Consider the following 26,420-nt stretch of genomic DNA (forward strand, 5'->3'; position numbering starts at 1 on the left):
GAGGGTCTGGGGCTGTTGTCATTTAGGCCACATTCATTGGGTCAGAGTCTGGGGGGTAGTAGTAGTAGGGTAGTAGACACCCACATAACCACACATTGTGTTTATGAACCCACCTATGCTGTTCCTGCTGTTTGCAGATGGCAACTGCATCCACATGGTGGACACCGGCATCGTGCAGAAGCTTCTGGAGCTGCTGGATCGGCATGTTGAGGAAGGAAACGTCACTGTTCAGCATGCAGCCCTGAGCGCCCTGAGGAACCTGGCTATACCTGGTGAGTGTGGATATATCAGACCAGGTTACAGGTGACACCTGTTTATTCAAACATGCACTGTCTGGGGACTCTGTGAGTGTGCGGCTAAGCTGCTGTCATTCCCAATTACTTCCACTAACAGCTGGAATATTCAGACGTTTCTTGACAGTTGCACCCACTGAGCTCCAGAGATCGACCCATTCTTTAGAAAATGTTTACCCGCGTGCCAGTGCTGAGATCTAAAAATCTAAAACCTGCAGGACACCGGCTCTCGAGGACCAACGTTCCCGACCCCTGGTCTAAGGAGTTTGATAGAGTAGCTCGGGGCTGTGTTGTTGATCATTTTAGAAGTAAGCAGCAGTATTTTAAATTGGATGTGATATTTAATGGGTAGCCAGTGCAGGTCAGCTAGAACAGGGGTAATAGAGGCAAACCTCCCAGTTCCTCCATCCAGCCGACAGGTCACAAAGGCGTGAACAAGTTTTTCCAGGTCCTTATGCAGAACATAATGCTTAGCCTTGGAAATGACACGCAGTTGGCAGAAACTAGATCTAACTACAGCGGACACTTGTTCATCAAATTTAAAAGAGCTGTGCAGCAACACGCCCAAACTGCTAACAGTGTCAGAGAGGGAGTTGGCAAAGGAACCAAAGGCATCATGAAGTCCGTGATAAAATATATTAATATTACCATCAAATACAACGCAGGAAGAGCAGGTGCCCAGGTCGACTGAGAAGGACCTGTTGGAGAGGTCTGATTTAAACCAACCACGGGCGACTCCTCTAATGCCTACAGTATGCTCAAGCCTCGCTAACAACATGCTGTGATCCACCAGGTCAAAAGTCGAGGATAAATGCAATAGAGCTCGGACCACAGCGCCTCCAGTATCAGCATTACACCTGGAGTTGTGAAAGAACTATCCTCTCGAGAATTCCTGACAGGAACGGGAGCTTAAAGATCGGCCTGTGATTCACATAATCATTATAATCAAGGTTCCTTTTCTAAGAACAGGCTGGACTACGGCAGGTTTCAAAGCTGACGGGACGCAGCCAGAGACTGAAGAAGGATTCATTAAACATGAAATACTGGGTCCAATTATGTCGACGCAGTCCTTGACTATGCGAGATGGGAGGATATCATATACAGGAGTAGTGTTATTCAGTTGTTCAACTAATCGCTTCAGAGTAAGGAGTGACACGGGCTCAAACTGATGTTTATCTGGAGTTGATCTGTTTTCCACCTCCTCTCATCACAGCGGCAGACACGTCGTAAGGTGCGCGTGGAGGTGTTTAACCAGCGTTGGGAAAAGGTTGTAGGGCGCTTCATTTTAATAGGTGCAACAGCGTCAAGGATAGAGGAGCATATGGATAACAAGGTGTTTGCAAAGTCTTCAACCATATGAGAGGCAGAACAATCAAAAGTACTGGATGCAGAATTCAGGAAAGACACAGAGGAATTTGCCACAGTTTCACACGTAAAGTCCAGTTCAGTATTATCTAAGTCAACATGACTGTGGAGTGGTCGGAGATCCCAACATTGTTTATATCCTTTATGCGAATGCCCAAGCCTCAGGAAAAGTCAAGGGTGTGGCCCTTAGTGTGGGTAGGTTCATTTACCCACTGAACGAGGTTAAGAGTCAGTTAATGCAAGAAAGTCTTTAGCTAACAGGTCGTCCTTACAGCAGACATGTATATTAAAATCCAGTAATAAGAACAGCCATGTTTAAAAAGACCAGAGCCTACAAGGTTGGTAAATTCAGTGATAAGTCTTATTGTATATGGGAAGGCACCAAACAGTCATCTCCAGTAGCTGGTAAAGGTACTGGAAAGGGTAAAGGTAGGGGAGGGTAGCTGTCGAATGTTATGTTTATTCTTAAAAACCGAAGCTAAGCCACCACCTCAACCAGTAAGTCTCGGTGAGCTAAGAAAGGCACAGTCTGGGGGAGAAGCTCTGAGAAGGGGATGGACTCACTGGGGCGAATCCAGGTCTCCGTTAGGAATAAAACATCCAGTCCAGAAGAGAGGAAAAAGAAAAGGTGTTGTTCACCAGTGGCCTGACATTAAGTAGAGCCATCCATGTCCATGTCTGGTAGCCCGTCACAGAGCGCTTAGGTTGCTATGAGCGACGCTACGTCTGAAGAACATAATCCAGGACTGAACAGGGAGGCATGCCACTGGAAGGACTGGGTAGGCTTGAAATCCAGCGGGGCATTCACCTGGATGACATCAAGCTGTATGCCCAGAGTGAGACATCCAGTCACTGATCCGTACCATTAGGATCTACAGCAATCGGAATGTTGTTCGGACTGGAGAAGAGTTAATCAGATGGATGCAAAGAGAGGGAAGGTAGTCAGGACTGCACAAATCATTCTCCCACAAGCACCTCTTTCCATGTTTTATCTAAGTGCTAAGTTCAACCCTGATGGATGCATTGGAGAGCAGTTAGTATCTTCCCCAAGGATATTTGACCAAGTGGCCGGCATAGTGTACAGGAACATCTGTGCTGAGTATGACCTGGAAGTGCTGAGGTCAAAATGGGAGACGCCCCCAAGGGTGGTGGAGAATGACCGAGCTAAGATCCTGTGGGACTTCCAGATACAGACGGACAAAATGGTGATGGCTAACCAACCGGACATAGTGGTGGTAGACAAACAGAAGAAGACGGCTGTAGTGATCGATGTAGCGGTTCCGAATGACAGCAATATCAGGAAGAAGGAACACGAGAAGCTGGAGAAATACCAAGAGCTGGAGAGGATGTGGAGGGTGACGGTGGTCCCAGTCGGAGACTCGCCCACATGCTCGTCAAGAAGTCATTCATGAAAAAGTTCATTTTATTTTCAACAAAACAGTCGACAGACTGTGAGGGTAAAACATATAATCTACTGATAAACTAATTGTAAACCAAACAACATGATACATGTTCATACTAACATCTAAATAAATAAGTTACTGTAAAATGAGTTTTAGAAAAGCTTTGGATAAAATCTCTCATTAGTTCTACTGAGATAAAGAAACTGAGCTCTTGCTGTGGAGGATCTAACACTGCCTGCATGTTCAGACTGACCACGGAGCTGCACACGGCAAAATAAGGAAAACATTTAAATAAAGTGTTGCAAAAGTATCCACTGATGTCACTGCTCCTCAGTCTGCGGCTCTGTACATCCTCAGCTCTGCTCTTCAGGCCAGGAACTAGTCTGATCCAGTGGCTCTGCTCTTATTTGTGCATTACTGCACACTGTGGGCTGCTGCGTTCAGCTGTGATTCATGGCACACTTACTTCTCCCTGTGTAATCTGCTCTGTCACCTGTGACTCATGCAGCCTGCAATAATCACTCAGCTCTGGCAGCCACTTTAATATCAGCATATTGCTAATGTTCTCTGTGCTGGTAGTTACAGAGCTGATGTTTCCACGTCAGCCATGATGGATCTTTGTTCAGGGTTGGGAATGCCAGCTCCTTCATAGTGAAGATATAAGCATCATATACCTTTGTTTGTTGTTAACAGTGTTTGTTCTCTGTTTCCTCTGCAGTGGTGAACAAATCCAAGATGCTGTCAGCTGGTGTAGCAGATGTGGTGTTGAAGTTCTTGCAGTCGGAGATGCCTCCAGTGCAGTTCAAGCTGCTGGGAACGCTACGCATGCTCATCGATACCCAAGGTAAACGCTGTGCTGTCGGGACAGTTAGGAGAGCTTCTTAACAGCCTTGATTTTGAGTCTTTAAGACGCACAAATATGAAGGCAGCTCCTCACGTATGCAGCATCAATGACAGCAGCCATGCTTGCCCACTGTGTGTTGGCTCAGCTGAAGCAGCAGACCACCTGGGAACCAATGGGAAGCTGGTGGAAAGGCTGGTGGAGTGGTGCGAAGCCAAGGACCACGCGGGCGTGATGGGCGAGTCCAACAGGCTCCTGTCTGCCCTCATTCGACACAGCAAGTCCAAGGTCAGACACCACACGCCGTCACTCATCCTCCAACACTGTCGCTGTGCTCGTTAACTGTTCAGGTCTGCAGCCGGTCCACGTTCAGGTTTCCAGAGTGGGAGGTAATCCAGGCAGACGTTTGGAAGTAAAAGGCATCGATAGCGACTGAGCTCTGAGAGCTAACTGCACCCACATGTGCTGATTAGATTGTGTAGTGAAGATCAGTTAGCTGGCGTTGATCAGAATATCCCAGAAAGTTCTGGATGTTTGAGCAGCTTCTTTTTAGTGTTATTTAAAATTTGCAGCTCTCAGTTTGTCCCAGTGGCTGTATCACTGCACAGTCGGTGCAGAGCTCATTAATAGTTATGTCCTTCCTGGGTGTGACTCACCTGAAAGAAGACGTCTGACTCCATGGTGTCACTCCTAGTGCACACAGCCAATGAGCTGCAGGGGAAATGGCTGCACTGACCTACATCTTCATTCAGCCTGGAGCTGGACTGTCACTGTTCAGAGACCAGGCTGGTAAACATTCAGCTCTGTTGAGCCAAGCTCACCTTTGACCTTTACAGAGGAAAATATTCAGGATCATTTCACTAATACTGCTTTTTATTTGGACTCTGTCACCTCCACCCATATTTGTGAATTCATTTTCTTAGCTACTTATAGGACAATCTCCACCCTTCCTTTCATACAAATGATCTTCTCATGTCCACCATAATATCCTGTTAGAGCGATTAGCATTGAAGGTACTGACAGGGCCTAGAAACAGAGCAGATTTCTCCTATATGTACGCTGCAGAAAGTCTCAGAGTGTCTTAGCGACATACATCGCTGGATGTCTCTGAACCTTCTCAAACTAAATCATGACAAAACCGACATTATAATCTTCGGTAAGCAGGACTCTATTAGTCTCATAAGAAACAATCTGGGCCCATTATCAGCTAATGACCTTTCAGCTAATCATCTTTGATTCCACTCTCAAGCTGGACGAGCAAATAAATTCAGTTGTTCGTGGCAGTTTTTTCCAACTCAGGAGCGTTTCTAAACTCAAAAATATCCTGTCATCTAAAGACCTGGAAACTGTTATCCATGCTTTCATATCGTCACGTCTTGACTACTGTAACTCTCTCTATTTAGGCATCTGTCACTCAAGCCTGTCACGCCTGCAACTTGTTCAAAATGCAGCCGCAAGGCTCCTGACGGGCACTAGAAAGAGAGAGAATATTACCCCGGTACTCGCATCTCTACAGTGGCTACCAGTTAAACATAGAATTGATTTTAAGGTTTTATTATTTGTTTTTAAAGCTCTCCATGGTTTGGCTCCAGGTTACATCTCAGATCTTCTTAGCCTGCACCGACCCACTCGATCTCTGTGCTCCTCCAGTCAGATGGTTTTATCAGCTCCCAGCTCAAATCTAGAGGTGACAGGGCTTTCTCCATTGCCGCCCCGAGACTCTGGAATAGTCTCCCCCCTTCATAAAATTCTCTTCATCCTTGGAAGTCTTTAAATCGAATCTCAAGACCTACTTATTTTCCAAGGCTTTCGGATCTCTTTGATATTACATGTCTTACAATTCTTTTTTTAAAAATAAATGTTTTCTTTCTATTTTAATTCTTTTATTATATTATCCCTCTGTTCAGCACTTTGGCCGACACTTGATGTCTTTTAAATGTGCTATATAAATAAAGATGAATTGACTATATCGGCTTCCCTTCATTGGCTCCCTGTTAAATCCACATTCGGATTTAAATCCACATTCGGATTTAAATCCTTGTCATCTTTTCCTCCTCAAGCTCATCTTAAAGCTCTCAGAGTACCATATGACCCCAAACACAGCAGCTGCTACTCGTGTACTCGGATATTTCTCTGAATAGAAATCAGAGCCTTTTGTAAAGTAAAGACCCTGAAGTAATACTGGTGTGTGAAGTAGAAACACCCAATGCATCATGGGAATCCCCCGGCAGCCTACATCTATTGCAGCATAACTAAGGGAGGATTCAGGGTCACCTGGTCCAGACCTAACTATATGCTTTAGCAAAAAGGAAAGTTTTAAGCCTAATCTTAAAAGTAGAGATAGTGTCTGTCTCCTGAATCCAAACTGGAAGCTGGTTCCACAGAAGAGGGGCCTGAAAACTGAAGGCTCTGCCTCCCATTCTACTTTTAAATACTCTAGGAACAACAAGCAGGCCTGCAGAGCGAGAGCGAAGTTCTCTAATAGGGTAATATGGTACTACAAGGTCATTAAGATAAGATGGGGCCTGATTATTGATGTTTTTCTTTGTTATAGTCAAAATTCAGGCCCAAAGGTGACGGGTCATTTCTGATTATTACACCTGATGTCTGACTTCTGTGGTTGGATTTGTTTGCATGTGTGGATGAGATGTGTTTTATGGAAGATGTGTTTGATTTATTTAAAATGATAGAAACTGTTACATGTAAGTAATTATTATCACGTAGTTCTCTTTAAAGCAGCTCACAGTGCGCTGAACCTCTGAGTGTTTTTAATTCTGTAGTTTTGTTTTTCTCTCTTTAGGAAGTAGTGAGGACTGTCATCCAGGGAGGAGGAGTCAAACACTTAGTTACCATGGCAACCAGTGAGCACATGATCATGCAGAACGAAGCCCTGGTGGCTCTGGGTCTCATAGCAGCCCTGGATTTAGGTAAGCTCCAGGCAGGATCCATGATCCATGTCGTCGTCATCTGTGACACAGAACATATTTTAGGTGTGAGCAGCTGTGGTTACGCACTACTTTTGAATTTCAGATGATGCACTTTGTAGTTTTAAGGTGTTTCAGGAGCCGTGTTACACAGAAGCATGTTTAGAAATGTGACGCTGGAGCTTGTGACGTCTGTGCAGCGTGCACTGCAGCGTGCACTGCAGCGTGCACTGCAGCGTGCACTGCAGCGTGCACTGCAGCGTGCACTGCAGCGTGCACTGCAGCGTGCACTGCAGCGTGCACTGCAGCGTGCACTGCAGCGTGCACTGCAGCGTGCACTGCAGCGTGCACTGCAGCGTGGATGACAGGTTTGCGTTTCAGTTGCAGCTGAGAAGGACTTGGTTGGAGCCGGCCTGGTGTCTGTGCTTCACAAGCTGCTGTCAGATGAGAGGAGTGCACCGGAGATCAAGTACAACTCCATGATCCTCATCTGTGCAGTCATGGGCTCAGGTGAGACTTTACCCACTCACATGTTTGAGCTCTATGTGACGGCTGATTGGCTGCAGAGATCAAATGTGTTGTGCTGATGAAACTCTGGATAATGCAGCTTTAAAAATGTGAAACAACAGCAGGATCGCTGACAAGAAGGTAGCAGACGGACAAATAAAAGCTGAAACGGTTCAACCGGTCGGTGTTTGGGGGCCTGAGTCTCACTGTCAGTCCAAGCGATGGGACAGCAGCAGGAGTGTAGGGGGGTCTCTGCACAAACCGCTGTGTTTTACTGGACTGAACGTGATTAAACACAGTGCATGCTGGGACATTATTTGATAACGGCCTCCCTCCTGTGTCTCCTCTTCAGAGCCGCTTCATAAAGAGGTCCAGAGCTTGGCGTTTATCAACATCGTCTCCAAGCTGAGGGCTCACGAAAACAAGACGGTATCACACCAGGCGTCGCTCACAGAGCAGCGACTAACGGCCCAGAGCTAAATGACTGAGTCTGACCCCACCCACACCTGCCCACCCGAATGCCTGCCTGATACCCAACTCTCCAGTGACACCTCACCACTGCGCTCCCCCGTGCCCCATCGTCATGTGCCAAGGTACCATGTCATGTGAACTGCGAGCCAGATCTCCACTTATGTCTCTGCCACCTCCACTAGGGTTAGACTGATGTGTACTTTGTGCTTATATACAACCTGAGCTTTTATTTTCAAGACCTCACCATAATTCCAAACTAGTCCAAGTGAAAATCTCTGTTTTTAGACGCGCGACGGATACACACAGTCCTCTGGAAGCCATATTTGTAGTTTTATTCAGACGGGTTAGCAGGAGGCCGGCTGAGGAAGGCTTCACACACGACCTGATGTGTGAACGCATTAGTCTAACCCTACCCCCTCCTCTACACGTGCATGCGTCTCAGTAGCTCCACGAGAGCGCCACAGACTGCCTGATGCAATAGAAGAAGACACTCTTTTATGACCATAGCTGTGACGCCATCTGCCGGTAAGCCGTCCAACAAAGTGTGCACAAAAAAATCTTTCCTGTTGTGGGTTTTCTTTGGTTTTTCGAAGCAGACAGCCATGACGCGCCCAGCTGTGTCCATGTAGATAGAGTATACGCTGACTAGGAGCCGTGCATGTTTTAGTCCCGTTCAAGGTGTGTTTACCTGTCCGCCGCTTGCATACTCCAGAGCATAGCCAGCCCTCTTCCTGCTGACACCTCGAGTCCTGGACTCGATTTTATTCAGTTTTTAACCAAACAGTTCCACAAACAAAATACGAGCAGAGCAGCAAATTGGACGTGTGCCCTTCCTAACAAATGACGACCTTCTGCAGGAGCTCCTGGACTTCATCCAAGACCATCATACTGTGAATAATGGTCTTTAATTGCAGACTCCTGGAAGTTTCAGCGTAGCCTCAGTAACAGCAGGAGAGGTCCAATCACAGGATCAGTAAGAGCACAGGGCGCACTGCATGTCGGATATATGACATCACTCCTGTTAGTACGCCGTAGCTCTGCCTGAACACAAAAAACATCAGTGAGCTGTTATTGTTTCAGACTGTCAGGAAACCTCAGATCAGGCCCCACAAACGCAGCCCCCGAGTGTCCGTGGGGTCACTGCCACAGTCTGTGGCCGCACAGCTGGAGCAGGGATTAACAGTTAATAGACACAAAGCAGCTCCCACACGGCGCCCTCTGGAGGACAGACTTGGTTTACATGCAGCAGGTTGTCGTCCGTTCGTGCACTCCTCACCCTGTCCCTGGTCTGGGCCCACACCTCGGTCCTTTTCTTTTTTAAAGGTATGAATGGTTATTTATCAGAGTCGTGCTCCTCTACAGACACGTGCCAGTAGAGATCTATCCTTACTCACTGCATAAATTACTATAAACATATATGTTTGTTGTACATGTCATGAGTTGTATATTTTGGAGGATTGTAACTCAGATAATTGTAATGCAGATAATTAAAGACGATAGCTGGTGACGACTGATGTGTTCTTGTTTTGTCTAGAATGAAGCTCGAGTGCTCGAGTGAGATCAAAGAGAATCTTTAGATTTGAACTCTCTGACTTGTTCTAAAGCTCCTCCAGCCTCGTCTCGGCCATAACCTTTGGTTCTTCTGCTGACAGAGTCTCAGGACCTTCAACTAAGTGTTCTTCATACTCACCATGTTCACCATAGTGCTCTGCTCAGAGAATCAAGGGTTCGACTCGTTAGGCTGGAGCGTGGATCTGCTTCATGAACACGTCTCTGGAATATCAGCAGTGACAGTCGGCACACTGACTCATGGGAAGTGCAGTTCATAAACATTTATTTACTAACCATAAATATGAACAATTCAGAGACGCACAATGCTCAGTAATGTCATCACCTTTATTAATATTAAAAGCAGTCCAACAGTTTGAGACAAAGACGTGACAGGAGGCCGTTACAGTCCAGTGTCTGTGGCGTGTTCTGAGATCACCAGGAGGCATCGTCACCACCTCCAAACGTGTCGCTGCAGATTCAGTAGTACTGACAGGTTTAGAGTTAGAAAACCAAGTTCACTGTAAAATAGTTATTATCAAAAACATTACTGATCCCTTTGTGAGTAGAAAAGAACTCTGTGGAGCTCCGGGGGACACTTGATAACCACCGTGACGAGGAAAACAATGTAGTTAGCACATTAATACAAGTACATGCTGTGAGCCAATCAAATCACTTTAAATCAAGGAAACGCGGAGCACATGAGCTCGTTTGGTGAACGACGTCTGTTTTCATTCAAGTCACAGGTGTCGAACTCCAGGCCTCGAGGGCCGGTGTCCTGCAGGTTTTAGATGTGTCCTTGATCCAACACAGCTGATTTAAAGGCGAAATCACCTCCTCAACATGTCCTGAAGGCCTGTTAATGAACTGATCATGTGATTCAGGTGTGTTGACCCAGGGTGAGATCTAAAACCTGCAGGACACCGGCCCTCGAGGCCTGGAGTTGGACACCCCTGATTCAAGTGAAAAACGCTGGGTATGAAACACTGAGGATGATTATTTTCACCAAACTTCACTCAGTGTTTAAGTAAAGATGTGGAACGAGACGGTGCGTGGCGTCGCATCGGGAACGAGACGGCGCGCGGCGTCGCGTCGGGGACGAGACGGCGCGTCGGGAACGAGACGGCGCGCGGCGTCGCGTCGGGGACGAGACGGCGCGTAATGTTATGTCAGGACACAACAAACCAACGAGTATAATCAGAGTGACACCTGAAAACATGTAAAACATGCCTCGTTTATTCACATGTGACGGAGCGAGGAACTGTCCAACAACACAAACTTTCTTTAAACGTCTCTGTCCTTCATCATTAGTTACTGTAACTAAACAGGTCGTTTTCATTGGGTTTTAGAATCATTTTCTTGTCTTTGTATCCAAAACTGCGACTTCACTGAGCAACAGTATCAGGGTTTGTTTTGGGCGGAGTCACGTGTAGCTTTGTTTTTGAGCCCAGCTGGAGTCTCAGATCAGCTGTTCTAGTTTGTGATGCAAACTGAAATGTGCTAACATTTTCTAAATAATTTTCCTTGTCTGTAGTTTCCACAGATGATATCAAACAGACAAAAAGTGGTGTCACAGTTTTGAAATCTAAAGCCTAAAAGTGGAGGTTTGGGCTGCAGCCATGTTAGGAGCCACAGCTTCTATAGACGAGAGGGTGGAGGCCAGTGTCAGCCAGTGCTGTTAGCTTCGTTAGTAGGATCCATAAAATAAACAGATAAAACACCAGAACTGTCTGCACCACACAGTAACAAAGTACAAATGTGTCTGTTCTTTGTCCCACAACGTAAATATGCTTTAAAACAGCGGGTACCCCGACCGACCATCGACCCGTGAGGCGTGGAGGGCTGCGAAAGTTGAGACTCGGGTGTGAAATTCATGGTTTTCAGAGTTTTTAATCAGTTTCTTCGCTAACTCAGTTTCCCTGGGTCTTTTCTCGTGTGTTATGAATAAATCTTCTCTTTTTCGGTACCAGTACTGGTTTTATTTTGTTGTATTTATCTGCGACACCTTAAAGGCCGGTCCGTGAAAATATTGTCGGACATAAACCGGTCTGTGGTGCAAAAAAGGTTGGAGACCGCTGTTTTAAAAATACTGTGAAGTTGGGTATTTTCTCACGAGTCCATGGGAACTGGTTCCCTTTGAGCTGAGCAGCACTGAGAGAAGCTACAGTTGCTGCCTTTAAAAAGATCCAAGAAGATGAGAACAAATAATAAATCCTCTTTAAACAGAAGAACGGTTTCTGTTTTTAAAGTTGAGTGAGTCTGATCTCAACGAGCTCTAAGGTTCTTCACTAAAACTGGTTTATATCTGAAATGAGCCGATTAAAGAATACTGAGGTGTCACACCGGAGCAGGGGTAGGGCAGTGGGAGGAGTTTAGCTATCCACTGCAGTGCTTGCAGAGCTACAAGGTGGTGATGAAACAACCTCAAACACTTCCCTTCTTCAGTAGAGAATCAAGTCATTAAGGTGATCCCTTCTTTCATTCGTACTGTGTATTTACAGCATGTTTAGCTGCTGTCAGTGCAGTATGCAAAGATATCCACAAACAGATTCCTCCCTACGGTGCTGCAGTCAACTTATGCAAAGCTACAGGAGCGAGTGGTTGAGTGTGAGGAGCTCGAGCCGCAGTCCTAACGATGGCTCGTAATGACTACAGTGAAAAATATCTAATATCAAAAACATTATCAAAACTTCTACTCTCTACGTGTAGCTATCAAACCTGGAGCGCTGCGAATGCTAACAGTGCTCAGTCTTTGTACAGTAGTTACTCACAGTGTTTATATACAAGTCATTTCACATATTAGTGCCTTGGAACAAAGGTGCTGGTTCAGTGAAGGGATGGTGCCGTGATCAGGTCCCCGACGGTGCTGGAGCTGATCATGGGGAAGAAGGACAAAACATATTAGAGGTCACATCTGCTTTTATATCAACTGTGTAAGTTTGGTTGAGTTTAAGTGTTTACCTTAAACGCTGCATTAGGTAAAGAAACTGGAAAGGAAAAGACAGACAGAGGCGTTTAGTAACGACTCAGTGCCATCGTCACTAACAAGCCTGCTGTGGTGACAGGAGGCTGAGGGAGACACCACCAAGGAGCTTCTGCAAGACTTTGCAGCAATCACAGGTTACGGCTTCGAAAGTGCCCGAACTCTGACCGCTGACCATGACTGCATCTCTCATGTACAGTAGTATCATTTCACTCAGTACTGTTAAAGACTGACGATGTTGCACATTCAGTAACAGACAACTGATCCTTATGAGTTTGACTGGACGCTGACAAACAGGGTCCAGTCAAACATGAACAGCATGTTTACTCCACATGTTTGAGTTACACCTGTACCTGATGTAACCTCTGATCTGTTTTACCTGAAATGATGCGTTTACATCGACTGCTCACAGCACAATAAAACACCTGCACTTAGACCATTACACGGGCTTCCAGTTCATTTCAGCATTGGTCTGAACATCTTAATGCTTATGTTGAAGGCCCTGCATTGTGCTGGACCCTGACAGCCTGCTTTGTTCCTGCAGGTCAAACAGCTGTTTCTGCTGCAAACAAACGTTTTTATTAATTTCCCTGGACTATTGTTGATCGTTATTTCATCTTTTTTCTTCAGTTTCTGTTGGTTTGAACTCTTTTCCATCATGTTATGGATGTCACAGGCAGCATAACATTTCCACGGCCTCTCCAGACCCTTTTCATGTCTTTCACATATGCTCAGGGTGAATCTATGAAAAGCACAGGGCCCCACTGGTGGACCTGCCAGTTCTGGTATTCGATGGCAAAGGCCAATCAGAGTCCACTGGAGGCCGCCCTCATGAAGCCTGTTGTTTGGTCAGAGACATTACACAGTGGCCAGTTAGAGGTCATCCTGTTCCTCGTTGCATAAAGCAAATACTGGTCCTGCTGATGGTTTACGGACGTACAGTCCTGTCTACTACTGCAGACTATGCTAGGACACAGCAAACAGTACTGACGTGATGCTATACTCTGATTAAACGTCAGCTGCTATGCTACCACACAGTAAATAGTAAATACATTAGTGTAGTTTGACCTTTGACCTCAGGTTTGCTGAATGTTGTGGGCACAACACTGACCACAACCTAACATTAGCATGCTTTGGTAGCATTCAGATGCAGCTACAGGGTTTGTGCAGTTTAGCACAACAGGAGCCACGTTTGGAGAAAGTTTGCTGTGACTGTGCCGCTAACAGCACATGTGCTGACATCATGTCAGATTATTCATGCTTCACTTCCAATTACTGTAGCCAAACATGCTAGCTGTTAGCTAGTTCCTGCATTGTTTTTTCAGGTTGTTTGGCACGTGGATTCCTGCGTTTCTGTTCATCGTGGCGTCGTTATGCGTGTGATCAAAATCATATCAGTATTTCATTTCTAACTGTGGCACTTTAAAACCAGGACAGATCGTCGCTAACGTGTTGCTAACTACAGCTAGCTAACACCGCTACACTAAAACAACAGGACATGCTGCATGGAGAGCAAAGAGAGCCAGGCTTTGGTTTGAAATACAGCGTGTGGATCGTGGGACACACGTACGTGTTCAGGTGACGTGCTAACAAAGCTTTAATATGCTAGCTGCTGGTGGGGTTGTTTCCATACACGCACATCAGTTTGTAGTGATTAGTAGCAGTTCGGTGTTAATACGAAAGTGAATTCATTCATTTTAATTAAAGAATTATTCATTTAATAATTTTTATTTTTTAGAATTTTTTAATAAAATATATTTGTTATAAATACACATTTATTTTTAAATAATAATAATAATAATAATAATAATAATAATAATCATGAGTATTGTGGCACATTCTTGCTTCCACACAACACTGTTAGGGTCACATGACACTGTTAGGGTCACATGACTACCCCACAGCTGCACCTTAAACAGCACACAGATCACACAGCAAAGCTCAAGAGAAGAGAAGTGTCCACATGGATCCATCACACCCACCGGTGACAAACACACATGCGGTGTGTGTGCGAGTGTCTCACGAGTAGTAAGCCGACGCTTTCTTGCTGGAGTACGGTGGGAGTCGGCGCATGTAGAGAGGGGGGGGCACCCTGATGAAGCATGGAGGAGGAAGAATGAGTGTGATGATGAAGCTCAGTAAGCTTTGTCCCTAAACAAACTGAATGAACTTGATTCATGCGTCAGAGCTGCAGGATAAAACTGTGACGTTACAACTGTCGAGCTATGAAAACAAACAGGTGTTCCAGCAGACAGGAGTGTTTGTGTGGATGCAGGTTTGTTATGTAGCATTGCAATGAATAAATGTTGCTCTTTAATTCAGACTGCAGCCGTAAGCTGTGCTGATGTTTGCTGACTGTTACACTAATACGACAGCTTTTACTGCAGAACATTTAAATGATTTACGAATGTTTTTGATGATCATTTGCTGCAAAGTAAACTGTGAAAAAAGGCGTTTTGTACCCAGTGTGTCCAAGTCCACATTTATCTGACTCACTGAAGATTCACAAACTCCTGAGAACAGCAGTCCACTTCAGTACCCTGCTCAGTGAGTCTGACCTCTGACCTCCACTCTTTCAAACACCAATCAAAGTGCAGCGTGAACCCTCCATGAGGTCGCCTAGCTCTGTGCGAGTGTTTAACACCTCCCAGAGGTACGTTTGCATTTCTACTGAGGCTGAACCATCAAACATCTGTACGGTCACATGATGTTTACAGACAAATGTCATTATGGTTGGTTATTGTTAAATATTAAGACCTGAGAGTATTTACACAGCAAAAACAGACGCTCTCCATCCGTGCGTTTAACAAACCAGTTATGGTAACCAGTACAATCCCAGTAACAGTGATTGGATATAACGAGCTGAGACAGACGTCTGTCAGGAGTAAAGATGGAGACTGTGGAACGTGTGGTCGTCCTCGCCAATCAGGAAACATTACATCACAGCAGGGAGCCTCGTGGACAGCACAAAGCAGCAAAGTGGGAAAACTCCAGACTGTGGAGGTTTGGACACTAAACATCTGGCACATCAGCACATGACGCCACAGCGAGCAGCTGCGGTCCTCGTCCTACCACAGTGGGAGTGGCAGCTGCTCGCTGTGGCAAGCAGTGTGTCAAAGGATGGAGGACGGGTTTTCTTTGCTGCGATTAAATGAAACAAACCTTTGTTCTTTATAAAGCTGCTCTGCTGTCAGATTACTGCTCTGTTATTATTCACATTTTACACAGTTTGTCCCAAAACTGGGAAAACTGTCTCCCAGTACTGACGGATGTGTGGACACGTACTGGCCACAGCAGCTGTCTGCAAATCGTTTCATTTACTGGTACAGAAGATGTTGCACAGTGGATCCAGCAGAGGGCGCTCTGACTGCTAGTATTGCTATGAGTTAATAACAAAGCCGTGTCAGTGTGGCTCGAGCTGCCGATCAGTGAAACGTGTGTGTGCAGCGTTTTCTCACCAGCTCGCCCGCACCGCCTCGATGTCGCTCACCAAGTTTTGAGCCAAACAAATGCCAAAAATCTGTGGATGAGAAACAAGAAGAGTTGGAAACCCGAAGGACCCGAGAGCACGACGCGTTCGCTCGACACCCGAAGGTGCGCGGCACCGACCTGCAGCAGCGCTACGCCGATGAAGATCCCCGCCACCAGCGTGAGGTTGTCCTGCAGCCACTTCTCAAACTGGGGCACGCAGCCTTTAACGTTGATGTAGTCCTTCTGCTCGGAGTCCTGCGTGCACACAAACACGTTTCAAATATTCATGTCCCGGGGTTCTGATCATGACAGGAACAGAAATGACCTGTAACAATGTAACAATGAGTCTGTTTCCTTCTTTCTCTGCAACGTTCAGACTTCTGATACTCGGAGATCATTGTTTGTTTCCTCGTTTACTAAAAGTTGTTTCCACGTTTAACAAACGTGACGTTTTCGTCACGACTGCCGTGACCTGACCTGTGACAGACGAGCCTTTAACAGCGTTATGAGAGATGATAGATAGAGATGAGATACATAAGAGGTCAGAGGTCATATATGACATATTTTAAATCTTAATATGATACCTTCTATATGTTGTTGTGAGGCCAACAACATATAGATCTACCCCCCCTCACTGGTTTACCAGTTACTTACTGGTTTGGCTCGTATGTCGTAGCCACACTGAGTGTTGATCACGTCCTCCTGAAAGCGAGAAACAATCCTCGGTTTAGCCGTGAGCTGATCAGCTGACCACACCGCTGACAAACAAACGCCAACATCAACAACGACGTGTGAGGAAGTCGTACCGCTGGGTCCTTGGTGCAGCAGGAGAAGGGAACGCCGCACTTTTCCCGACTGGGATTTCCATCAGTGCAGTTAAAATAGATGTTCAGGTTCCAGTCGTCTGCTCCGAAAGCACCGCAGCACTCCCACTGCAGCCGGGCACAAACACTCCTGTTAATAGGACTCCACACGATCAGCACGCGCTTTGAGGCGGTCCAAGGACGATACGCAGAAAGAAGCGCGCACTATTCCTTAAATGATCCAGTTCATGTCAAACACAAACTTTCACCGTCCAGCACATAGACTGCACCGCAGCTTTACAGCTTCATGGACACGTCACGTGTGTTAGCATGCATGCGTGACGCGGACGCTGTTACAACGATACCAACACCAGTATGATCATGCATGACGATGATGATGATGTAATAACGTCCGTCACGCGTCAGTACTTACATATTCCTGAGTGAAATCGATGAGGTTCTGCAGATCGATGTCGTCCCGATACGCCCGGATGTTGTTGTTGATGAACAGGTTGAGCTGGTCTTTAATCCAGTCCTTAAAGACGAACGCCAGAACTCCCGTTGTTAGCTCCAGGAAGAAGATGATTCCAAGGAACACCGAGAACTACGACAGAAGAAGCAGACGCTCGTCACGCTGAAGCCGGCTGATGTGGATGCGTGAGAACGATTTGGAACATACAAACTTCAGGAGAAACGTGTTTTCCCGCAGCGCTCCGATGCATCCGGCAAAGCCCAGGATGAACATAACCCCCCCAACCACCATGAAGAGCCAGACCGGGTCCAGACCCCCCAGGTCTGTGATAGATGAGATGTTGGACAGGACCCCCTGCAGAGGACAGACGCAGCACTCGGTCTGAGGCGGTTTGGTCAACAGGGCCACAAATAAATGCATGAACTAGTTTTTAGCTACTTTTTGAAGTGTGGATGCTGTCACATGACCGTGGGAAACACTGAGCGCCTCAGCTGTGACGCAGACTTTAGTAAAGTTCACATGAAAATCAAGTATCAAAACAAACACACGTGTGTGGACAATGACTGACGGTTCATTAAATGAATGGTTTTGATTGGAGGTCACGTGACTTTGCTTTGATATGTGGCTGTCCACGCTGCAGGACAGGAGCGTGGGTTTCTGTGCTGCTCACAGGAGTCACGCACGCGTCCATCACACTGGAACAGCTGACGTCTCAGGCAGTGTAATGACGTTGTTGTCACGTGTGCACTTACCTTCTCGCTCCACGCCCACAGTCCGATTCCCACTAAGGCCATGCCCAGCAGCTGCAAGACACGGACCACATCTCATTAAGGTGAAGATGCACGCGAACACAATCACATGACGTCACTGACTCGGTGTTATTTAAAGGTTTCCCCTGTGACGTTTCTCGTGTGTCAGCAACAATAAGCAGTGTGTGTGTGCGTGTCCATCACACGCAGGCCCTCAGCTGTCACTAAAGCCGATTAGCTGTGCTGTGGACTAAGCTGCAGCAGGAACGCTCACGTTACTCTGAGTAACGGATCGATGCCTCCCCCGTTACTGATAAAAACACGTCACCCACGCACAGCTGCTCACCCAGAACAGGATGTTGAATCCGAAGATGAAGTATTTGATGCAGCAGCTGACTTCGTGGCCTTTGTAATGATTCCCCGACATGATCGTGGGTGCGGAGGAGACGCGGCCTGCTGCTGCTTCACGGGGTTCGTGCCGTGCGGGAGGGAACAGGTTCAGCGCTCCGTGGACGCATGTCACCGTGGGCTTCCGGGCCGCACAGAGGCCATGGCACACGGACGGATGTGACCCGCTAACACGAAGGAAACACGGATAGGAAACGAACAGCGGCCCTGATCTACGCCGGACAAGTGCAGCGCATCTCCGCCGCTCCCGACGAACGAAGGCGGCAGGGGGCGGGGCCAGTGCGACGGAGAGTCGGAGGTGATTGGTTAGAACGACACAAAAGGCAGGACAGTCTACCAATAGGATCCAAGGAACGCTGATGTACTTCCGTGTCGTTATTCCAGCGATCATTCCAGATCAAACACTAGTTTGGAAAATTCTCTTTAATGTGTTTAACGAAGAAACTGTCCCGAGATTACACGGAGAAGCCTTAAAGAGCGCGCGGACAGGAAGCACTTCACCAGTGTCAGACCCACGAAAGTTTCTGACATTCATGTTTGGAGGAAAACGACACATACATTTATACACAGTATACATCTCATTGTTCAAATGCTGCAGCTTGTTTCCTTTCTCTCGAGGAGCCTCACAGCAGCTCATACGCTGCAGCAAAACTATAATTACAGTCAAATGAATGTTTTGCTGCAGTCACTGAGTCTGTGGAGGGAAACACGGGGCTCTGTTCCGCGTGGACACGTCCAGTTAAAACAGCTGGTGAATAAATAAAAACATGTTTCTGGTTGATTTTCAGATTCATGTGAAGTTATTGGATCATCGGCTGATGCTGGCATTGATACACGTGTTCTTTATGCCAGCACATATTGATACATTCAGTTCAATTCAACTTTATTTACACAGCGCCAAATCACAACATCAGTCATCTCAAGGCGCTTCATAGATACAGAGAAAAACCCAACAATCATATGACCCCCTATGAACAAGCACTTTGGCGACAGTGGGAAGGAAAAACTTCCTTTTAACAGGAAGAAACCTCCAGCAGAACCAGGCTCAGGGAGGGGCGGGGCCATCTGCTGCGATTGTCACTCTGAGACAGGATATTTCTAATTTTAGAGATGTTGCACAAATGGAAGAACGCAGTCTTACATATTTGTTTAATATGTGCGTTGAAGGACATGTCCTGGTCAAAAATGACTCCAAGGTTCCTCACAGTGTTACTGGAGGCCAAGGTAATGCCATCCAGAGTAAGAATCTGGTTAGAGACCATATTTCTAAGCTTTTCAGCGCCGAGTACAATGACCTCAGTTTTATCTGAATTAAGAAGCAGAAAGTTAGTGGCCATCCAAGTCTTTATGTCTTTAAGACATTCCTGCAGTTTAACTAATTGGTGTGTGTTATCTGGCTTCATGGACAGATAGAGCTGGGTGTCATCTGCATAGCAGTGAAAATGTATGCTATGTCTTCTAATGATGCTGCCTAAGGGAAGCATGTATAATGTAAACAGAATTGGTCCTAGCACTGAACCCTGTGGAACTCCATAATTAACCTCAGTGTGTGAAGAGGACTCTCCATTTACATGCACAAACTGGAGTCTATTAGATAGATATGATACAAACCACTGCAGTGCAATACCTGTAATACCTGCTCGTCACGGTCCTGAGTCTGACGACTCGGTGTTTTGTGTTTCTTTATATTATTCTGTTATATCTTTCGTTAAGGTTTGCTCTTTAGTTTTCCCAGTTTAGGTTTACCCAGTTCAGTTTTTCGTTGTGTATTTGCCACCTCCATTAATGAAGCTTCCTCACATCAGAAGAACCACACAGCTCCTCCTACGAGCCGTGACAATGCTGGTACTTCTCTCTCTGTTCCCGATGTGTTGTTTCTGTTCTGTTAAAGTGAGTTTCAAATCTCTCCAACGATCTGTCGTCTGCCTTAAAACGTTTCATTTCCTTTTGTGTATATCAAGGAAGAATGTGTACACATATTGTTTCCTCACACACATTTTCCCTTTGACTAGTTCCTTTAACATGTTGACTAGTTTTCCATCATGGTAACCACAGTCAGCAGAAACCAAGCACAGCCACAGTTCATTCTTTACGCTGATGGTTTATTTCAGTTCAGTTTCAAGAGAGGTTAAAGGTCAAAGCAACAAAGGATAGAAGTGATGTAATAGGCAGAAGAACATTTAGGAACAGTCGTTTGATGTGAGGCGTGAGCGGCAGAGGATCTGTGCGAGTGTGAAGACGCTGACATGAAGAAGACAGTAACAGCTTTACACCACAGAGCTCCACCTGCTGACGTAGCAGCTCCGCTGACACAGAACAGAGCCGCCTGCAGACGGCTGCTGATGTTTACATCATCCTCTGATGTAGGCGACAGTGTCAGCTCCCTCATACTGATTCAGCACACGAGCTGTTCCCCAGGGAATAATTACATGTGCATTATTAATATTAAACAGTCTTACAAAAACAAAATGCAAATTTACGCGTTACCTAAAAATCTCTGAGCACAATTTAACCTCAGAAATGTTCCAAAGCTCCGCCTCAGTGTTGCCGTGCTCCTACGTGTCTGTGATGTGTAAAGTAGCTTTAAAGCCATAAGTGGGCGGCACCGCCTACATTAGACTGATGTTAGAGCGCGAGGGTGTGCCTGGTAGAGCACCAGTAAGGGTTCGCTCAGAGAGCCTCTGTGCAGACAGTACAGACTCTGTGTCAGGGCTTCGTGGAGCACCAGACTCCCGCTCTCGTCCGTGTAGCGCAGCTGGAAGCCCAGAGCCTCCACGGGCTTCACAGTCAGCACGGCAGACACATCGAAGACGTCGTAGCCAGACGGCGGCCGCTGGTCAAGGGCCAGCTGTCTCTCCTCCAGGACGGGGCGTTCGTCCAGACGTCCTCGTGAAGCGATGACGCCGTGCAGAGTGACGGACACGCTGAGCGGCTGAGGATGGAGGGCTTTCCTGAACAGGACCAGCTCTGCACCCGTCATGAAGGGGCTCAAGCTGGTGATGTTGAACCAGATCCATCCCTGTGGGCCTGCAAAGCATCAAATACAGAGTGTGTTAGAAGGACTCACACAGCTCCACCCGTCTAATGTATTCTTCTAAGATGATTATAAATATGCACCAAAGGTTCATTCATTTGAAGAATTAAAAACAAAATAGAAAAATCAGCAGTGGATCGGGCGAGTCAGCACTGCATCTCATCTTTGTCAGTTCTTTTTTCTCTTTGCAGCACTTTGCAGCACTTTGCAGCAGCAGCGATGAGCAGATTTCAGTGGACGGATTAAAACATCTGAAGATCGTTCTGTCTGCATCTGAAGACATTTGAAAGAGCAGAGAAACTAAAGGAAACACTATCAGAGGACATGACAGTGACGAGAGGGACCATACAGGAACAGGAAGTCCAAACTCAAGGCCAAACATGCAGCGTCAGGGTTTCTCGTGAATAATAAGACTTTTGTTGCTGCGGCAGAAAGAAGATGCAGAGGTTACTTCAGGACACACATCAGTGATGCAAATTTAAAACACACCTTAAGTGAAATACAGCAAACTTCAAGCTGTTCTGATAATGCAGGGATGTTGCTGTGACTCACAAAGTGTCAGCTTACTTTTATTTGTCCTCTAAACAGCATCAAAAACATCGACTAATGTATCGAAAATCACTGCAGATGATAAAAGCTTCTGATCCACTCGTCTGCTCGTTACCAGCCAAGGAGCTGATGCGCTTATTGTAGTTTGTTAAAACACTTCTGTTCCTGTTCTGGTCCAGTTGGACTCCAGCTCCAGATGTTACCTGTCTATGTCCAGCTGTGTTCAGCTGGAGCACAGCTATTAGCTAATGTTCACGCCTACATTTAAAGTGACCAAAGCTACAAAGCTGTCCTGTAGCCACGCCGATGATGATGAGTTCACATAACTATACTGAGCAATGAGCTGTACTGTTGTTATTAGTGGAGTGAGGAGGATGAAGAGGAGGGAGAGGATGGTACAGAACAGCATGGCTGCCACTACGCTCCTCTCCACTCATGAAACAGGGACACATGATGCTCTGCAGTGAGTCTACACGACAAAGGGGGAATTCAAAAAACAGCTATAGTACCAGTTTGTTGTGCTACAGGTCTGTGGAGCGGCAGTGGGATTTCCCAGTGTCTGTGCTGAACAATGCTACTTCAGCTGATTTGCTGAACTGTCTCTGTGAGATTAACAGACTGAAATAATGTGCATGTTTCTCATCTTAGCTGCTTTGGCACATGTGGTGCTTTAACCTGTTGATAACTAAAGATTCCACCTTAAAACTGCTGGATTGGATCTCTGATTATTCTTAAACGCTACAATATCCAACTAATTAAGCTGCTTTTGAAGGTAACATTTTAATGTTGACTTGAGGTTTGCACATGTGAAAGGGACTGACTGCATTTCCATTAATATTAATTACTGCAAGCCTGACACTGTGATTGGCAGAAGAACCCTTACAGCTCATGTGTTGTCAGATGGACGTGCAGGCAGGACCTTGAAGCCCTGCACGGCCATGTTTGTGGCCACAGTCGCTCTGCAAGTGCTCCAGTTTTCCAAATGCTCATGAAACATATGAACCCTTACATGACACCATGTTCCAGTTCCTCATGCACACACGGGGAACTTGCTGTTTTTTTGCTTTACTGCAGATCATGGTCTTTGATTACATCGTTATTGTCAAAGCAACATGTAAAGGATTACTATTTGAAATCCTTACCGCTGACACTCCGAAACCCCTGCACCAGCGTCCCGTCTGATTTCCCCAAATCCTGCACCTCCAGCGAGTCCAGGTTCTGGTAGATCTTCCTCATGTAAGGATGTGGTTTAGCATGGTGGCTTGCTGACACTTTGTTGATATGCAGCATTTCCAGAATAGCTTTGTCGAGCTCCTGCTCATCCTCTGCGTTTCTCTGCTGATCCATCAACAACAAGCCCGTCACAGAGCACAGCAGGAGGAAACCCAGCGCCACATCCAAAACCTCCAAACGTATTCGTCCGGCCATTCTCACTTTCATGGTTTCCACCTTTATCCGAGAGGGGCAGATATCAGCACTTCTGCTGCGCTGCTGCAGACAGTCCACCCGGCAGCGTGACAGTGTGTGCAGGAACCCCAGGAGCTGTCAGAGCTTAGTGAACCTGAGGAATGCTACTTCCCCTCCAAAATACCTTCACATGGAGTTTAATGAAGCACGGTGCTGCTCCGCTCTGAACAACCAACCACTGGAAACCATGGCCATGTGACCAGTCATTAATAGCTCAGTCTTGATACATTTATGCAGAAATAAATGCAATGGAAGCATCTTTATGAATATGTGGCTGCTTTAGAAGAGAGTTTATTACTAAGGCAAGTTTATTTATGTAGCACAATTCAACAACAAGGTGATTCAAAGTGCTTTACAGAGACATTAAAATCCAAAACAAATAAAAAGCATGATTAAAAATTGATTAAAAATCAGTAGTTAAAATGTAAGTTTTGAAATTTAAGCTTAAAAGTGTGGCTTTGCATGTATGATATAATACAACTGGAACATGGTGCTGCCCCCTGCAGGTAAGCAGCAGCTACTATCCAGGTCATATTTACCCCAGAGGAGCTTCTTTACATTAGTGCCCTGTGAAGCCTTTAATCTGTGCGTTTGTTCAGTAATTACAAACTACTACACACTGGCTGTCAGAGTGTTTCCACTCTGGTTACTGAACCGACAGTGGCTGTAAGAGGACGAAGGCGTCTCTACTTGTCTCTCGGGGGCGGAGTTTGTTACCCAGAAAGGAGCCAGATTCTTTCAATGAGGCAGTTGAAAGGAGAAGGGAGGAAGTGCCAGCTGTTCAGGTAAGAACATGTTTAAGTGGTGATCTTTGTTGGAGGACCTTGTTTTGTTTTCTTGCACGTCTTTTTGTTCTTGTGTGTTTTTTAGCTTGATTTTCATACATCTGTCTTCATGTGTGCATGTTATTGTGTTATTGTGCTGATATTCATCTTAAATCTGAGGACTGCACTGAGCTTGAATACAGCAGGATATGTGCTCCATATAAAACCTGTTAAAACTTGTAATTATTACTAACTGTGCATTTAAAGAGGAGCTTCAGACAACAAAACATGCTCGTGTTCTGTCCTGTATGATGTTCAGCTGTGCACAGATTCCTCTTTCTTCCTTCACTTATACGGAGTCTCTTGGACATTTTGCTGTACTCTACTCTACTAGTGAAATGTTAGCAGCCTGTGATTTCAACAGCGTGGCTTTAAAAAGTGCTGGCGGCTGAAGGTCCTGTCATTATGTCGATGAGGAGATGAATGAATGAAGCACATCAGCGTTGTGTGCTGGGCTTGGAAAAGAAACGAGGGACGGCTTCATCGTATTTAAGGGAAGGATTATGAAATGCTGTTTGACCTTAAGAACATTTTATGACCTTATTGGAGACGCGCCACATGTCAGCTGGTTGTGTGTCCCCACCAGCATCCCACAGGATCACCACAGCCTGTGGTTCAGGAGTGGACAGCACACAGAACATGTCTCGCTGATATATTGTGTAAGGACTGTAAAACAAGAGCCAAAACAGGAAGAGGATCAACCCAAAGTGCTGCAGGCTGCATAACATTTGGACCTTTCCCAGGACTCCTGCCTCCACACTGATGCACATCAGGCACAGAGACATCCAGCTCTGTGAGAGGACTCGACACAGCAAACATCAGCATCGTGCAGTGCCGTGTAGTCCTGGACAGTTATCTGACCTGCCTTTGTGTGTCCTCCATCTCATCCACAACACTGATACTGGATGATAAGCTCTGGCTGTCCAAAGGTGTTGGATAAGGTCCATGTCCAGACTCTGTCTATAGAGACTCTGTGCATCCTCACAGAGCAAACTGCTGTCATCACGCTCCATTAGCTACTGTGCCCCAGGCTAACACACAGTATCTGTCTGCAGGTACAGATGTGTGCTGCATATTTACAGGTGTGTACTTGACATGCAAACACATCTTGTAGCGGCTGTTGTAGTTTTGAAAAACATTTGGAGCCCAGCAGCATTTTTCCACTCCAGCACCTTTGAACTGAGCTGTGTCTGAGGAAGTCTGATCGCACGACTGCAGCCAACAAATACACCTTTTAAAAATAAACAAAAGTTCTGAACAACAGCTGTTATATATTCTGCAGAGCAAACAAACTAAATGAAAACTGGAAACTCAAAGCATGTCAGTCAGTTTGTGAAGCTCATCAATAGTTATTGTGTGCACCACATTATAAACTGTTATAAGAGGAATTCATTACATCAGTGTGAATAAACCACAGAGAGAAGATCTCTGACCGACAACCAGGAATGACAGAGGGGCACACTGGATCTCTAATAACAATCAATTTAACTTTATTTACACAGTTATATTGTACAGTAGACCCTCCAATAATAGAGAAAACCCAACAATCATGTGACCCCCTATGAGCAGTGTTGGGAAGGTTACTTTTAAAATGTATTCCATTACAGATTACAGAATACATGCTCCAAAATGTATTCTGTAACGTATTCCGTTACGTTACTCAATGAGAGTAACGTATTCTGAATACTTTGGATTACTTAATATATTATCATGCTGTTTACAACTACATGAATGTACTATTGCTGTGATTTATTACTGTTACTGAAGGTCCGCGGCTCCGAACCGTAGTAAAGGGACCTCTGGCTAATACGGTGGGTTCTGTGTCGGCTCGTAGCTGAAAACTAGCTTTACTTTGTTGTCTGGGTCAACTTTGCTAGCAGAGACAGAGAGAGGCGTTGAAAGGCTGCTCCAACAGAACTTATTGTTTCAGAGGAAAACACGAACACGGTGTACAGTCGAGTCTTAATAGCTTACTTACAACTGGGCTCGTCAGGCACTCTTCTTGGCTGCAGTGGTTATTATTATATTTACATGCTTCCAGCTCCCGTTTCTGCTCGATGACAGCTCGTACTTTTCCTTTTTCTCCCTCCCTCACTCACAGACACATAACGTGTATGGCAGTCCATTCTCCCTGCAGCACGGACTACACTGCCCATGATGCTACATTCTTTAGAGCTATACCTGTAGCATTCTGCCTATTAGCTTAGCACAACAACAAAAAGGCCTCTCTCACCCAGGAAACACGCAGAGAGAGAGAGCGACACCCTGTAACCATGGCAACCGTAACGCTGCCTGGAACAACAGAACG

General features: G+C 45.9%; 3 protein-coding genes across 6 annotated transcripts in view; 1 reads left to right on the forward strand and 2 right to left on the reverse strand.

Annotated features, from left to right (window-relative positions):
• The window catches only part of rap1gds1 (RAP1, GTP-GDP dissociation stimulator 1), a 35,811-nt gene extending 26,500 nt beyond the window's left edge, over positions 1 to 9,311 (forward strand). For both annotated transcript variants that reach the window (XM_035916436.2, XM_035916437.2), the window contains 6 exons: positions 138 to 272; positions 3,780 to 3,905; positions 4,051 to 4,190; positions 6,703 to 6,829; positions 7,208 to 7,336; positions 7,686 to 9,311. In XM_035916436.2, the coding sequence (XP_035772329.1) occupies positions 138 to 272; positions 3,780 to 3,905; positions 4,051 to 4,190; positions 6,703 to 6,829; positions 7,208 to 7,336; positions 7,686 to 7,813 (785 nt within the window). In that variant the 3' untranslated portion in view covers positions 7,814 to 9,311. The remainder of the gene's footprint in view (positions 1 to 137; positions 273 to 3,779; positions 3,906 to 4,050; positions 4,191 to 6,702; positions 6,830 to 7,207; positions 7,337 to 7,685) is intronic.
• Positions 9,312 to 11,109: 1,798 nt separating this feature from the next.
• Positions 11,110 to 18,522, reverse strand: tspan5a (tetraspanin 5a). 3 transcript variants are annotated; one of them, XR_015718524.1, is made up of 11 exons: positions 18,177 to 18,522; positions 17,834 to 17,884; positions 17,289 to 17,435; positions 17,043 to 17,213; positions 16,613 to 16,738; positions 16,461 to 16,508; positions 15,945 to 16,061; positions 15,794 to 15,855; positions 14,318 to 14,427; positions 12,314 to 12,339; positions 11,110 to 12,224 (listed from the first exon to the last, which is right to left on the reverse strand). XR_015718524.1 is itself a non-coding variant. In XM_087837880.1 (10 exons), the coding sequence occupies exons 1-9, from the start codon at positions 18,255 to 18,257 to the stop codon at positions 12,327 to 12,329; spliced, it is 816 nt and encodes a 271-aa protein (XP_087694006.1). In that variant the 5' UTR covers positions 18,258 to 18,521; the 3' UTR covers positions 11,110 to 12,224; positions 12,314 to 12,326. The 3 variants fall into 3 exon arrangements, 2 of the variants coding, with proteins under 2 accessions (XP_087694006.1, XP_087694005.1); XM_087837880.1 differs by lacking the exon at positions 14,318 to 14,427 and having other exon boundaries at positions 18,177 to 18,521; XM_087837879.1 differs by lacking the exons at positions 11,110 to 12,224; positions 12,314 to 12,339 and having other exon boundaries at positions 14,147 to 14,427.
• A 2,271-nt stretch (positions 18,523 to 20,793) lies between these two features.
• On the reverse strand, positions 20,794 to 23,261 carry LOC118456039 (uncharacterized). The gene is made up of 2 exons (XM_087839433.1): positions 22,964 to 23,261; positions 20,794 to 21,265 (listed from the first exon to the last, which is right to left on the reverse strand). The coding sequence occupies exons 1-2, from the start codon at positions 23,259 to 23,261 to the stop codon at positions 20,853 to 20,855; spliced, it is 711 nt and encodes a 236-aa protein (XP_087695559.1). The 3' UTR covers positions 20,794 to 20,852.
• Between the last annotated feature and the right edge of the window lie 3,159 nt (positions 23,262 to 26,420).

The sequence above is a fragment of the Neolamprologus brichardi genome, chromosome 3 (genome assembly GCF_056152115.1).
Source record: "Neolamprologus brichardi isolate AB-2024 chromosome 3, ASM5615211v1, whole genome shotgun sequence".
Classification (NCBI taxonomy): Eukaryota; Metazoa; Chordata; class Actinopteri; order Cichliformes; family Cichlidae; genus Neolamprologus; species Neolamprologus brichardi.